This window comes from Euleptes europaea, chromosome 7, assembly GCF_029931775.1.
Source record: "Euleptes europaea isolate rEulEur1 chromosome 7, rEulEur1.hap1, whole genome shotgun sequence".
In the NCBI taxonomy this organism is placed as follows: Eukaryota; Metazoa; Chordata; class Lepidosauria; order Squamata; family Sphaerodactylidae; genus Euleptes; species Euleptes europaea.
This window is the reverse complement of record NC_079318.1, coordinates 25338345-25351872: the sequence shown is the minus strand read 5'-3', so window position 1 is coordinate 25351872 and position 13528 is coordinate 25338345. Positions and strand designations below refer to the sequence as shown.

The following is a 13528-nucleotide window of genomic DNA, read 5'->3' as shown; positions in this document are numbered from 1 at the left end:
ACTTCACTGCGCTGCTCTCTGGATGGCCTTGGGCAAGTCACTTTCTCTCAGTTTAAGTTACCTTTTGTGTGTGAAGCGCCGTCAAGTCGCTTCCGACTCATGGCCACCCTATGAATGAAAGTCCTCCAGAATGTCCTACCTTTGACAGCCTTGCTCAGATCTTGCAAATGGAAGGCCGTGGCTTCCTTTATTGAGCCCATCCACCTCTTGTTGGGTCTTCCTCTATTCCTGCTGCCCTCCACTTCTCCTAGCATGACTGTCTTTTCCAGTGACTCTTGTCGTCTCATGACGTGACCAAAATACGACAGCCTCAAATTTAGTCATTTGAGCTTCTAGGATCAGTTCAGGCTTGATTTGATCTAGAACCCACTGTTTTTTGTTGTTTTTTTGGCAGTCCACGGAATCCGTAACACTCTCCTCCAACGCCACATTTCAAAGGAATCGTTATAAAGCTAAAACGGACGTTTCCATGGCAGACTTTGTTTGTGGGGTGGTTTGCCAGTGCCTTCTGATGATTAGAATGATTTACATTGTTTGTTTTTGACTGAATTGTGCCCTCCCTTCACACAGTTACTTGGAACTAGACTTGTCTATGGATATGACTTGGTTTTCGTCTTGATTTTCGTTGATGTTGTGGTGCAGTAGTTAAGTGTGTTGGGCTAGGATCTGGGAGACCCATGCTCGAACCCCCACATGGTCATGGAAGCTTACTGGGTGACCTTGGGCCAGTCACTCTTTCTGAAACGGAGAAGGAACGCCTTGGGGACAGGGGTGAAGGCAGGATATTAATCTTAATCTTAATAAAAAGGAGGGTTTGGGACGGGATTCAGAATTGATGCATAAAGGAGACATGAACGCCCAGGGCTGATCGTCTGGCGAGAAGAGCAGCCAGAGGAGAAGAAGGCGAAGCGCGCTACACGGAGGAATCCTACCGTCCGGCTTGGCGGGCGGAGCCGAGCGGGGCGCCTCCTTTTTCTCCATCCCGGCGGCCGCCGCAGAGACAGCGTGGGTACCCCAGGCGCCTGGAGCATGATGGGAAAATCCCTCGAGCATCCGGCATGAGCGGTCCCGGCGCCCTCCTCCGGGAAGCCGCTTAGCGGCGGCCGACAGCAGCAAGGCGGCGGCGAGCGGGCAGGAGGCGGCGATGGTGTCTCAGGCCGTGCAGCTGCTCCGGCAGGGCGTGTGGGCAGCGCTGACCGGCGGCTGGTACCACGACCCGGAGCTGGGCCGATTCACCAACAGCTTCCACCTCTACCTATGGCTCTTCTTCCTGCTGCTGCCCCTGGCGCTGCACCTGGTGAGCAAGGGAAGCCCAGCCGTTCGGGAAGAGCCGGAGCAATATGGAGAGAGCAGCCTGGGCTGGGAGGGTGGAGGGCACCGTTGTTATGGAATAAGTGGCCCAGGGGCCATTTACGCATAGGAGTTTTTGCCCTGGGTTTGCCGCTCCTTAGATGCACATTTTCCCCGTCTGAATGTTCAAAACTCTGCATGATTCAGCTCAAACCCAACCCCTTTCTGACTATATATTACTCTTCCTACACACTTGACGCTGAGAGACACTGTCCTTCAGTGATACTCCTCTGAAGATGCCGGCCACAGCTGCTGGCGAAACGTCAGGAGAGAAAATACCAAGACCACGGTCACACAGCCCGGATAACCTACGAGAACCAATGAACTCTGACCGTGAAAGCCTTCGACAATATTCTGCATGGGGGTTTATTTTTGAGCTTTGGGAATCTGGAGGGGAAATGTGCATCTAGAGAGCTGCAAATCCAAGGCAAAACCTCCCATGAATAGATGGCCAGGAAGTCCTTCCCCCCCCCCCGCCCCGGGCCTAGAAAGTGGGTAGAGCTAGATGGCCTTGGCCAAGCACGGCAACCCATGGGCATGTGGAGAGCTAAGTTAGGAGGCAATCTAGTCACAGCATGAAGGGAATTATTGTGGACATTAAGAGCGAACAAGGGAGAGGGAAGAAGGTGACCTCTGATAAAACTGGAAGTGGGTATTGTTGCTGCTGTTTTTTATTTCATTGTAGAACTTTATGTCAAAGTAAGCACTGGTCATTTTGTTGCTTGGAGGGTGAAATCCTGACAATATTTTTTCTAGAAATAAGTTCCACTGATATTACTGGAAATTAGTAAGACCATGCAAATAAAGTTAGGACTGACCTATAAGGCTTGTGATGTACTTGTGAAAGAAGTATCGTAAGTAAGACTGTATAGCTTAGTAGGGTTTGCTTTAGGAACATGTAGGACATCTAATTCTGGATACGATGCTCTCACCTGCCTGCACCTTTCAAGAACAAACATATGTTTTCATGTTAAAATAAATTAGAGCAAATTACTTTATAGCATGTTGGGACAATCCAGACAATGTTAATGATGTTTAGGATTCATTGTTAGGATGGTGGCTGAAGATCTCCTGGGATTACAAATGATCTTCAGGTAACTGAGATCAGTTCACCTGGAGAAAGTGGCTGCTTTGGAATGTGGACTCTGTGGCATTATACCCCATTGAATTCCCTACCCATACTCCTCAGGCTCCATTCCCAAAATCTCGAGGTATTTCCCAACTCGGAGCTGGCAATCTATTTATCATTGTGCATGCTCGGTTTGGGTTAAGTCCAACTGTATGTAGTGAGACTTACTTCCAACTAAATATGCATAGGATTGGGCTCTCAAAGAACATAGTGGAATTTAAGCATTACGCTTATTCCGTTTTGGTTGCTGTTTTTAAAATTGCATTGTATTGTATTGTGCAATGGATGTCCCAACCTGTTGATTGTATTAACTTATTCTGTGTAATCCAGTTTGTGTCCTGGTGAGAAAGGCAGACTATAAATAATGTAAATGAATAAACCATGTTTTCTGCTTCACCAGTATCAAAAGCAGTAAAAACTAGGTCAGAAGAGTTGAAAACACACACACTTGTCTTTCTTTCACTTACTGATAAATGTGGCAGTACGTATGTAAAGCTCCTGTATATCTGATTCAGTGATGTCTTTCTAGTGGTTTCAACTCTGAACAGGGACTTATTTCGCTTCTTTAAGAAAAATAACCCCACTCTGTATGGGGAAAGCATGAAGGCATTTGTGTTAGACTATTGCTTTAAAACAAAGAGATTAGGATTTGCAAAAGAGATTTTTGAAATAAAACCAACTAATCTCAATTATTTTTGTTATTTTTTTCTGAATTATATGTTACAAAAGTGTGTGGCATGATGTAGCCCATGTTAAGTAAGCCATTATAGGACTCATTGGTTTCAGTGGGAATGTTGAACATACGCTTCAGTTTTTCCCACTGATAATTAAAGGTAAAGGTCCCCTGTGCAAGCACCGGGTCATTCCTGACCCATGGGGTGACGTCACATCCTGACGTTTCCATGACAGACTTTGTTTGTGGGGTGGTTTGCCAGTGCCTTCTGATAATTAGAATGATTTAAATTGTTTATTTTTGACTGAATTGTGTCCTCCCTTCATATAGTTACTTGGAACTAGACTTGTCTATTGATATAACTTGGTTTTCGTCTTGATTTTAGTTGATGTTGTGGTGTAGTAGTTAGTGTGTTGGACTAGGATCTGAGAGACCCATGTTCGAACCCCCACATGGTCATGAAAGCTTACTGGGTGACCTTGGGCCAGTCACTCTTTCTCTGCTTAACCTACCTACCTCACAGGGTTGTTGTGAGGATAAAATGGAAGAGAGAAGAACAAGGTAAGCTGCTTTGGGTTCCCATTGGGAAGAAAGGTGGCGCAGAGCTGCAATACTGCAGTCAGAAGCTCTGCTCACAATCTGAGTTTGATCCCGACTGGAGTCAGTTTCAGGTAGCCAGCTCAAGGTTGACTCAGCCTTCCATTCTTCTGAGGTCAGTCAAATGAGTACCCAGCTTGCTGGGGCTAAAGTGTAGATGACTGGGGAAGGCACAGGCAAATCACCCCGTAAACATAGTCTGCCTAGTAAACGTCGGGATGTGACGTCACCGTATGGGTCAGGAACCTTTACCCTTTAATAAAACTGATTCAAATAAATATTGCAATATTTCAATCCAGTGATACTTTATGCCATTTAACAGAGATAATTGCATTCCTTATTTAAATATACATTACCAGCTATACCTCATAGAACCGACGAGGTGCCTTTAGGATTACATCAGTGGCCCATCTAACACAGCATTGTATTTCTCTGTTTTCCCCGAGTACCATCAGACAGGGCATGGAAGTCAAGGTCTTCCCTGATGTTGCTTCTCAACACTGGCAGAAGTTTGTTTACTCTGGTTGTGAAGGTTACCTGTAGTCATCAAAGCTAGTAGCCATTGATGGGCTTACTCTCCATGAATCTGCTTTTTCCTTTTTAAAGCCATCCATGCTAGTGGCTCTTTACACTGGCAGTGCATTCCATAATTACTTATTGAGTGGAGTACTTTTGTCCACCCTTAATCGGTAGCCCTTCAACTTCACTAGGTGCCCTTGAGTTCTAGTACTATGACCATCTTCTCTATCCCATGTATCATTTAGAAAGCTCTGTCATGCATGTCCCCCACAATCATTTCTCATTAATCCTTTCTAACTCATTTGTGTCAGGAGGAAAGCAAAAAGAAACTGATCTTCCTTGTGATGTAAAGCTATGCCAATCATTATATCAAATTATGAACAGGGACATATATGTAGATTGTTAAATCCGCAGGTTAAGACCGTGTATAGTGGATGAAGATCTTTCTACTGACTTGGGAGAACCCCCAGTTTTGCAGGAAATCTTCTGTTGTAAAACAATGTGGAGGGGAATAAAGTAAGAGTTTTAAAATGCTGAGATCTCACAGGATTTTGGCATTTGTGGGTTGCCTTGGTAACTCCAGTAATCCAGAAAGTTTGCTGTAGTTTCATTTTAACACTGGAGGTAATTTGGGGAAATTGGAAAGGCAGGCAAGAAGAAAGATAGGGATTGGTGAAAGAGAAGCAAAGAAGGATGAAACAAAGAGAGAAATGGAGAGTGAAGGGAATAGAGGTAGCAGGAAAGCAGGAAAGCTGCAAGGAGGATGGAATAAAGAACAGATGAGATAATGGCAGATTGGATGAGACCTATAGGTGGATGGAAGGTAACAGGGGAAAAACTTTGGAGGCTGTGATGTGGATGGAAGGAGGGGAAACGGAATTAAGTTGGTGAGGATGATCAGCTGGGGGTGGGGATGAGGTTCCCCCTACAGGTCCTCATGGGTCCTCTGCTTGTCAATATATAATGTTAGACGATAGCAAAACTTGATTCACAATAGAAATAATGTCAGAGTTGTGAACAGATATTCAGTGTACAGACTTTCTCAGTTGGGATCCTTTGTTATTTATGAGCTGAATCCAAACATCTCTCAAGTTTGGGCTTGGCTGTTGTTTATCTTGTCCTGAGCCCTTGCACCAACCCTCCTCAATGTTACAGCTATCCCTGTTACCTTTTCTACAATTCTTTATCCAGTATGTGGCTATCATTAGGATCTGCTGCAGCACTAGAGGAAATATGTTTGTTTCTCAGAGCTTCTATTTCTTTACTAAGGTCCCAGAAGCTCTGGGAACTAGTATACAGGGATAGTCAACTGTGGTGTTGTAGGGCCTGAACTAGGCAGCTCAGCAGAAGGGGATGGGGCTCGTGAGGTGTTTGTGGGAGAAGCATTAAAAGTGTAGTGAAACCCGGAGCTTTGAATGTGCCCAAGTACAGAATAAATTAATTCTAGCAGAGCTAATTTCAAATTGCGCCCAGGAGAGCTTACCACCTCTAGTTTAAAATAAGTTTAGCAACACAGTGCAAGTACCTAATTCAGTTTTTAGGAATCTGGGGGTGGGTTATTTAGCCTTTTGCTGCAATCGCTGCCCCTGGTCCCCTCCCCACCCAGGTTCTGAGATGAGTGGGAGAGGATCGGCGGCAGCCCCAGCAAGAGGATGGCATCTGATCTGACAATGAACGGCTCTGACGTGCCCACCAGGCCCTTGGCCATGGAATATGTTAAATGGGAGAAGGAGGGAGAGATGGGAGAACGGTCTGCTGCAGTGGCCATGGGGTGGGCATTCTCCGGTGGAAGGTCACAGTGGTTTTTTCTTTTACAGTGCTGTTTTATCGATAAAACACTTAATTTATTACTACTTTAATGATTTATTGATAAAGCAGCACAGTAAAAGAAAAAAAATGCTGCAGTTCTCTGCTAGAGAGTTCCCGCCCCATGGCGGCGGCTGCTGCCTTACCAGCCCATACATTACCAACCCCACCATCCCAGCAACATAATTCTTTCATTTGATCATCTCCATTCCGGAGATGTTAACATGCTGCTGAAACTGACCAGAGAGAACGCCGGGTGGTGGTGGGGCAGCTCCCTTCCTGAGATCTTTACGCTGTTGACCAAAATGGATTATCTGGGAGGGCTTGGATAAGGGTGGGGCAAGTGAGAATGGGCGAGGGCAGAGAAAACCCGAAACTTCTACTATTCATGGATTTTTACACATTTTGCTTTGAGGTGGGTGCGGGGCAAAGTTTTAAATCATGATAAAATGGGTCCCTGGAAATGCAGGACAAGGGTGCAGTGGCTGCAGGGTGACCCTTGAAGGACAGAAAATTCATAAATAACTCAAAAGAACTCCTGGGCCAGTTCCGTGGGAATCACGCGACAAATAACCAAGCATAAATAGCCTTTGAATACAGCCTATGAAAATAATAGTATTATAATTTCTAGGAGTAATGGTATTAGCATTAATGATTGATCTTGTCACAAATTAAAATTGATGCAACAGCGTACATCTTGGTAAACAGCTTAATTGCATTTCCTTTTTATTCTCATTTCTAGGCATTCCCGCCAAATACCATCACAGCTTTTATCTACTGCAGTTCTGTGACTTTATTTTTCACAATAATCAAGGTGGTCAGTTATCGCCTGCATGTTATGTTTGACAAAGGAGAAGCAATTCAACAACAAGTCTCTTGGAGGGAAGGAAAGCAAAATAAAGAACCTAGAAGACATAATGCAGTTCGTCATATAAATCTTAGGTAAGTTTTCTTCCCTACTGTGTACAGTCATTCCTGGTGCTCTCTTGGGCATACACTTAATGAAGGAGATTTCTGCATATATTTTATTTCCTTGATGTGGAACAATGTGAGGAAAAGTATATGTGGTCCCTCCTCAATTTAAGAGGGCTATGTACATGCCTCTCTGTTAGAAAATATATGTTAGTATGAACCACTTAAGAAGGGGCTAAATTACCCTCTCCCGGAATGGCTGATTCATATGACTGTCAGCTTTTCGACAGGACAACACTCGTTTGTATTGAAAGCATTAATAGCTATTGTGAGGAATAAGCATCACTGACCTTTTTTGTCCTCTATCATTCTGAGTAGCAATAACATGGGGGACAATGATGCTTTTGAAGAGCTCAAACGTAATGGTTCAACGCCAACTGTACACAGCAGTGTAAAAGTGCAGGCTATACTGTCGCATCATTCTTCAGGAGTACTGGTTAGTATACCTTTTGTATAACGATATCCATGTGCTAGTCACTCTGCATGTGCTACTGGATTCTGTGTGATGACAAGTAGAATGTGGGCTTTATAACCAGAAGGATCTTAATGATATTTGTTTTATATTCCTTGTAATTGCCTTCTTGAATCTGTATTTGGTGTACAAACTCAAACTTTGATGATGCTTTGCCTCATCTTAGCATCATACTAGATGAGACACTGAAAGGAACTCTGTTATGACACCCTATCTCCAGATATAGAAACTAAGATAAAAGGTAAAGGTCCCCTGTGCAAGCACCGGGTCATTCCTGACCCATGGGGTGACGTCACATCCCTACATTTTCTAGGCAGACTTTGTTTACTGGGTGGTTTGCCAGTGCCTTCCCCAGTCATCTTCCCTTTACCCCCAGCAAGCTGGGTACTCATTTGACCGACCTCGGAAGGATGGAAGGCTGAGTCAACCTTGAGCCGGCTACCTGAAACCAACTTCCGTCAGGATCGAACTCAGGTCGTGAGCAGAGCTTTGGACTGCAGTACTGACGCTTACCAATCTGCGCCACGGGGCTCCTTAGAAACTAAGGACTTGTATTTTTTTAATTGAGGCTTTTGGGACCACTTCTAGCCCTTATTGTAGTAGTAGCTGGAAGGTTTCATTTCCCCCCATTTTTAATATATGCTGGAGCTATGTGTTACCAGAGACATGTGGATACTGCCAAAAACAGCAAGTCTTCATCCTAGTAAGCAAATTGCTTGATGGGATATCATCATGGTTCAAGTTTACCTGCTTCTACAAGTGGCATCCAGTGGGCAGGAAAACTCAGTGGGATGGCATCACATCGTGCATTTTTTAATGGAACTTTATCAGAGTAATGACAAGAGATGGTATTGCCTTTGGTGGAAGCCCTGTTACTCCATTAGCATCCAGTTCTTGCCATAGTTGTAGATAAATTTGAAAATACAAAGCAAAAAATTCTTCAAGAATTCGTAAAAGATGGGGGGTGGGGGAATTAAAAGGGTCACATTCTGTGTTCTTGATCTATCCCCTCATCCCATGACAATACTGATGGTTTGTTAGGTAATGGGAAGAGAGTGCTTGTTCTTGAGTCCAGCACCCTCTCATCCTTCATTGTGTGTAGAGCAGTGGTTCCCAAAGTGGGCAGTACCACCCCCTGGGGGGTGGTGGGATTACCTAGGGGGGCAGCAGGGGGTGCTAGAGGTGGGCCCCTTCAACTGTGTGGTTCACTAATTTACAATAGATCAAGCCTATGGAACCATGCTGGCAAATTTGGTGGAAACTATCAGAATTTTTTTCCAGACTTTGAAGAGCTGGTACCACTGGATCAAGTTCATCAGTTCTGTTGAATAAATTTCAACTAAAAGTTTTAATTTGATTTTGAATTGATGTGCAATTGATTGTTACAGTTTTGAAATTTTATTGTTATTATCTTCTTTAGTGAGTTGTGCAAACCCCTATTTTGAATAATGCTTTTTATAGGATAGGGTAGGGGGCACTGGGGTTGAGTTTGTGGAACCAAGGGGGCGGTGGCCCGAAAAGTTTGGGAACTACTGGTGTAGAGCGAACAAGTAACTACTGTTATACCTATAAGATGATGTACATTGGAAATAGTAATTACATTCAACAATATTTTTTTGGCTTTTGATTTTAATGGGATGAGACTTGTACTCACTATGTTTTGCTACTGTACAGTGCTTAGGCTTAAATTTTGCAACTTTTACAGAAAATCTGTTTATCATATTAGCCCTGTGCTTCATTTTAGGAACTGCCTGCACAGGAAACAATTGAAGACCTAAAAGGTATCTTTCAGGCAATTTTTGTTACTGTTATCAAACTGTCAATGCTAAGAAAGCATTGTTTCTCAGTGTTTACAGCATATTTACAGACAATTCTGTGACAGAACTTTACCCAAGCGTTTAATTGATTCAGACGTAAGCAGTCTTTTTCATGACTTGTATTATGTCACCACTTTGGTTAATTTAATTTATACTGCCAAATCAATTAAAGCATCTTTATTTCCCAGGCTTCCTTAAACAATCCAAACTGTCTCCCTCTCCTCCTATCTCTATTGTGAACAAGAAAGTTGTATGTCCGGCTGAAATTTACTCTTCCAAGAGTGTGATTACAATAATAGATTTTAATTACTTTCTGTATTAAAAGCCTTTTTCATAAGAAACGTGTATTTATTCAGTACATCTTTATCCTGCCCAAGGAGATTAGGGCAGTGGACATCATTTCCCCTACTCCATTTTATCCTCACAACAACCATGCGAGGTATGTGACTGACCCAAGGTCCCCAACTAGCTTTTACAGCAGAGTGTGGGTTTGCACCTGGGTCTCCCAGATTGTAGCCCAACAATCTAAGTATTACACCACCACCATCATCATTCTTTTATTGGCGTAAAAACATAATACAGAAGGGTACAAAAGGAATGGAGATATTAAAAAGTGCCCTTTACAGAATAGTTAAAAGTCAGTTACATTGAATAGCGCTGTTTGTTGATACTGCCATCTAATTAACTGTTTGGCGGGCTTTTAAAACAAACTTTAAAAACTGTGCTACAGTCGCCAATATATGGGGCAAATGATTGTTCAATAAATAGGAAATGTTAAAAGAATCCGAGACATTCTGTCTGTTAACCAATTTTTGTTACGAAATTCTGTGTAGAAACTACAATATTTCAACCTGAAGAACGTATTGCATCAACTAAGTATTACACTATACTGGCTGTTTAATATATTGTCTATAGAGATAGTGAATTTCCTCTGTTTGATTGCTTGGTAGTTCAGGATGTCTGAACTGGGTTCAGTTAAAATGTCAGTGTTTTGGACAACTGAATAAATATTGTCGAAGGCTTTCACAGTCAGAGTTCATTGGTTCTTGTAGGTTATCCGGGCTGTGTAACCGTGGTCTTGGTATTTTCTTTCCTGACGTTTCGCCAGCAGCTGTGGCAGGCATCTTCAGAGGAGTAACACTGAAGGACAGTGTCTCTTCAGTGTCCTTCAGTGTTACTCCTCTGAAGATGCCTGCCACAGCTGCTGGCGAAACGTCAGGAAAGAAAATACCAAGACCACGGTTACACAGCCCGGATAACCTACAAGAACCAACTGAATAAATATCTCTAAGTGCTTAGAGCCTCTGTGTTTTGTCATGACCAAACAACACCATCACCTCGTGCCTTGGCGAACAGATTTCAGACTGTTAGCTGTTATTCTGCCAAATGTAAACTACTCAAGAGCAGTTTGAGCCTATTGCATTTGATTTTTAAGCCAGTACAAGCCTGTATGGTATAGTGGTAAGAGTTTTGAGCAGGGAATCCCGGGCTTAAATGCCCACTTCCCATGTAGGCCACTGGATAGGCCAGTCACACTATCTTACTCCACATGGCTGATGGTGTTGGGATGAAATGGGATCACCCTGGTATCTTCCAATGAGCTCCTTGGAAGAAGATGGGGTATAAAAATAAGAAATGAAGATATTCCTTAATTTTGTTCAGTGTGTTGTACGAGTGTACATTTTCATGTATTCTTAGTAATCTGTTTTTTTCTTATATAGATATTAAATCTTGCATATATAGTGGGTGCTGTCACAAGAAATGTGGAAGCAATGGGATATAGCTAAACTGTGCAGTGTCCTATTGATTTTTTAATGGGAATGTTCTATGGATTCTCTGAAATTCCTGTGACAGAACTTCATGTTGATTTTGGATGACCTTATATTTGTATTTGTATTCTTATTAGGGGTAGCAATTTTAGAAGACCAGGCTGTCCAACCAATTTCATCTACCTCACCCTGTGTCAAAGCAGATATTCTAACAGCTTCTATGGCACTTATGTCAAGTTCTACTACATCAGCAATAGTGGCAAAGCCAAATGCTATGGAGACATTTATTAATAGTACAACCTATGAAAAGGAAGAGAAAATGCAGCCTCCTGACCACAGTGGAGTGGATGACACTCCTCTTGATAAAGGTACGGTTAAAAAATTGCCAAGTCTCTCCTTGTCTCAATATGACATTTTAAAAACTGGCCTTTCCTTTGAACCCTGGAACGGTGATCATTCAGTCATCATTTCAGAGCACTTAAGCCATCCGAAATGTTTCAAGAGAGAGAAATTACTGGAGGTGTCAGCCCAAGACAGCATTACAAGTAGTTGCCCGCAATGCAACATGGTAGCAGTCAAGAAAAATGATAGACCTGTGGAAAGTTCTTGTGTCGATGATTCAGACAGTGAGGTAGCTGCGGCCTTTGTTGACCATTCTGTTCCGGGAGATACGCTTCCACTTCATGAACCGATTAAAATAGTTATCACTATGAGTAGTGCCCAGAATTCAACTTGTGATTTAGAGAGCTCGTTCCATCTAAAGATGCTGGGTACTGAGAAGTCCAGTTCCAACCTTGACTCTGGCATTACTGCGGTGGATCAACACAGTATACAAAACAATAACGAACAAGTGATAATACCTGTCATTACTTTTGAACTATCCGATGATAGCAGAGGCCGTGTTTATCAAGAAGCAAGTGAAAGTTTAAGAACACCAGAGAATTTAAATGTAGATGCATCATCCAACCAATGTTCTGGCTATGAATCTGGTGAACAAGACCAGGCTGAAAAGGAATATAGTGATAAACCAACAAGTAGTAATGCAGAAATATGTACATCTCCAGAAAATGCCTCTGAGGGTTTGGCAAACACAGCTGTACATTTGAAAAAAGGGCAACAAAACTTGGGCCTGCCCTCTTGTAAAACAGCTCATGAGAAGAGACACGCTCGTGTGCTCAGTGTGGACAGTGGGACAGATGTCCTTTTGAGTAAGAATTCCACCGAGACCGTCAGTGACAAGGAAAAACTTTTGCCAACCTCTAAATCTGACCTGGAAGCTAAAGAAGGACAGATGCCAAATGAATCTAATTTCTTGGAATTCGTCTCGCTGCTGGAATCTATTAATACCTCCAAGGCGGCAGCATCTGATTATAAAGCAGAAGCTGTGAAAGACAAGGCCCTGTCTGAAGGTACACCACATGCTTTCAACATTATTGGCTTTCCTGTGCATGTGAGAGATTTTTTGGGGTGCTTTAATTGCATTACGACCAATTGCCATTCCAAAATACCTGCTCATACGAATATATGGCAAGGAATAGACGTAGTATTTATTTATTTATAGCCTGCCTTTTGCATTCAGACTCAAGGCAGATTAGAAGCTCCTTGATCCATTGATCTTGAGCAGCATATATCTAATGTTTGAGGGATATAAGGACTGAAACAAATCATGCCACTGACAATGTAGCCTTGAGATCCCTGTCACTTAGTACAAAAAGGCATTATGTCCGACACAGAGGCATTAGATTTATATATTAAAAGGGGAGAGATATAATGTGGTCAAAGTTTCTCATAAAAGCGGCATTCCACGAGGGCATGAGCTAATGAATTAATAGAGCCAGAAGAGCAAGGACAGACCCTGTCTGGGTATGGTATATTCAAACTTCTGCCCTGCATAACCATAGAGGGGTTAGCATTCAGTCTAGCTACTGTATTTTTTGCTCCATAAGACGCACCTGACCATAAGACGCACCTAATTTTTAGAGGAGGAAAACAAGAAAAAATATTTGGACTCCCGGGAAGGGGGGCGGTGGGTCTTTAAAGTGCTCTGCGCTGCCTGCCCAGGCAGCGCGGAGCACTTCCCCCCCCAGCTCAGCTGTTGGGCGAGTTCCGCCCAACAGCTGAGCATTGGATCGGGAAGGGGGGAAAGTGCGCTGCGCTGCCTGGGCAGGCAGCGCAGAGCAGTTTAAAGACCCACCGCCCCCCTTCCCGGGACTCCCTATCGGCTTCCCCGATGGCTCTCGGCTGTGCCGGGCTCCCGAGGTGCGCTGGGCGGCAGGGGGGAGGGCCCCCCGCCCCCCAGCTGGATGTCGGCTTCCCAGCTGGCTCCCGGGGTGCATTTGGGCGGGGTGGGGGGGGCGAGGCTGAGAGGCATGTGCGCGCCGTGACCTCCCGGCCCGCGCTCTCCTCCCTTCTCCTCCTCACCTC

At 43.7% G+C, this 13528-nt stretch overlaps 1 protein-coding gene across 1 annotated transcript in view; it reads left to right on the top strand.

Moving 5' to 3' along the window:
- The first annotated feature begins 1144 nt into the window (after positions 1 to 1144).
- Positions 1145 to 13528, top strand: part of PCNX2 (pecanex 2) — a 143364-nt gene continuing 130980 nt past the window's right edge. Inside the window, exons 1-5 of the mRNA XM_056852517.1 lie at positions 1145 to 1297; positions 6817 to 7016; positions 7365 to 7482; positions 9263 to 9299; positions 11242 to 12513. Of these exons, the coding sequence (XP_056708495.1) occupies positions 1145 to 1297; positions 6817 to 7016; positions 7365 to 7482; positions 9263 to 9299; positions 11242 to 12513 (1780 nt within the window). The remainder of the gene's footprint in view (positions 1298 to 6816; positions 7017 to 7364; positions 7483 to 9262; positions 9300 to 11241; positions 12514 to 13528) is intronic.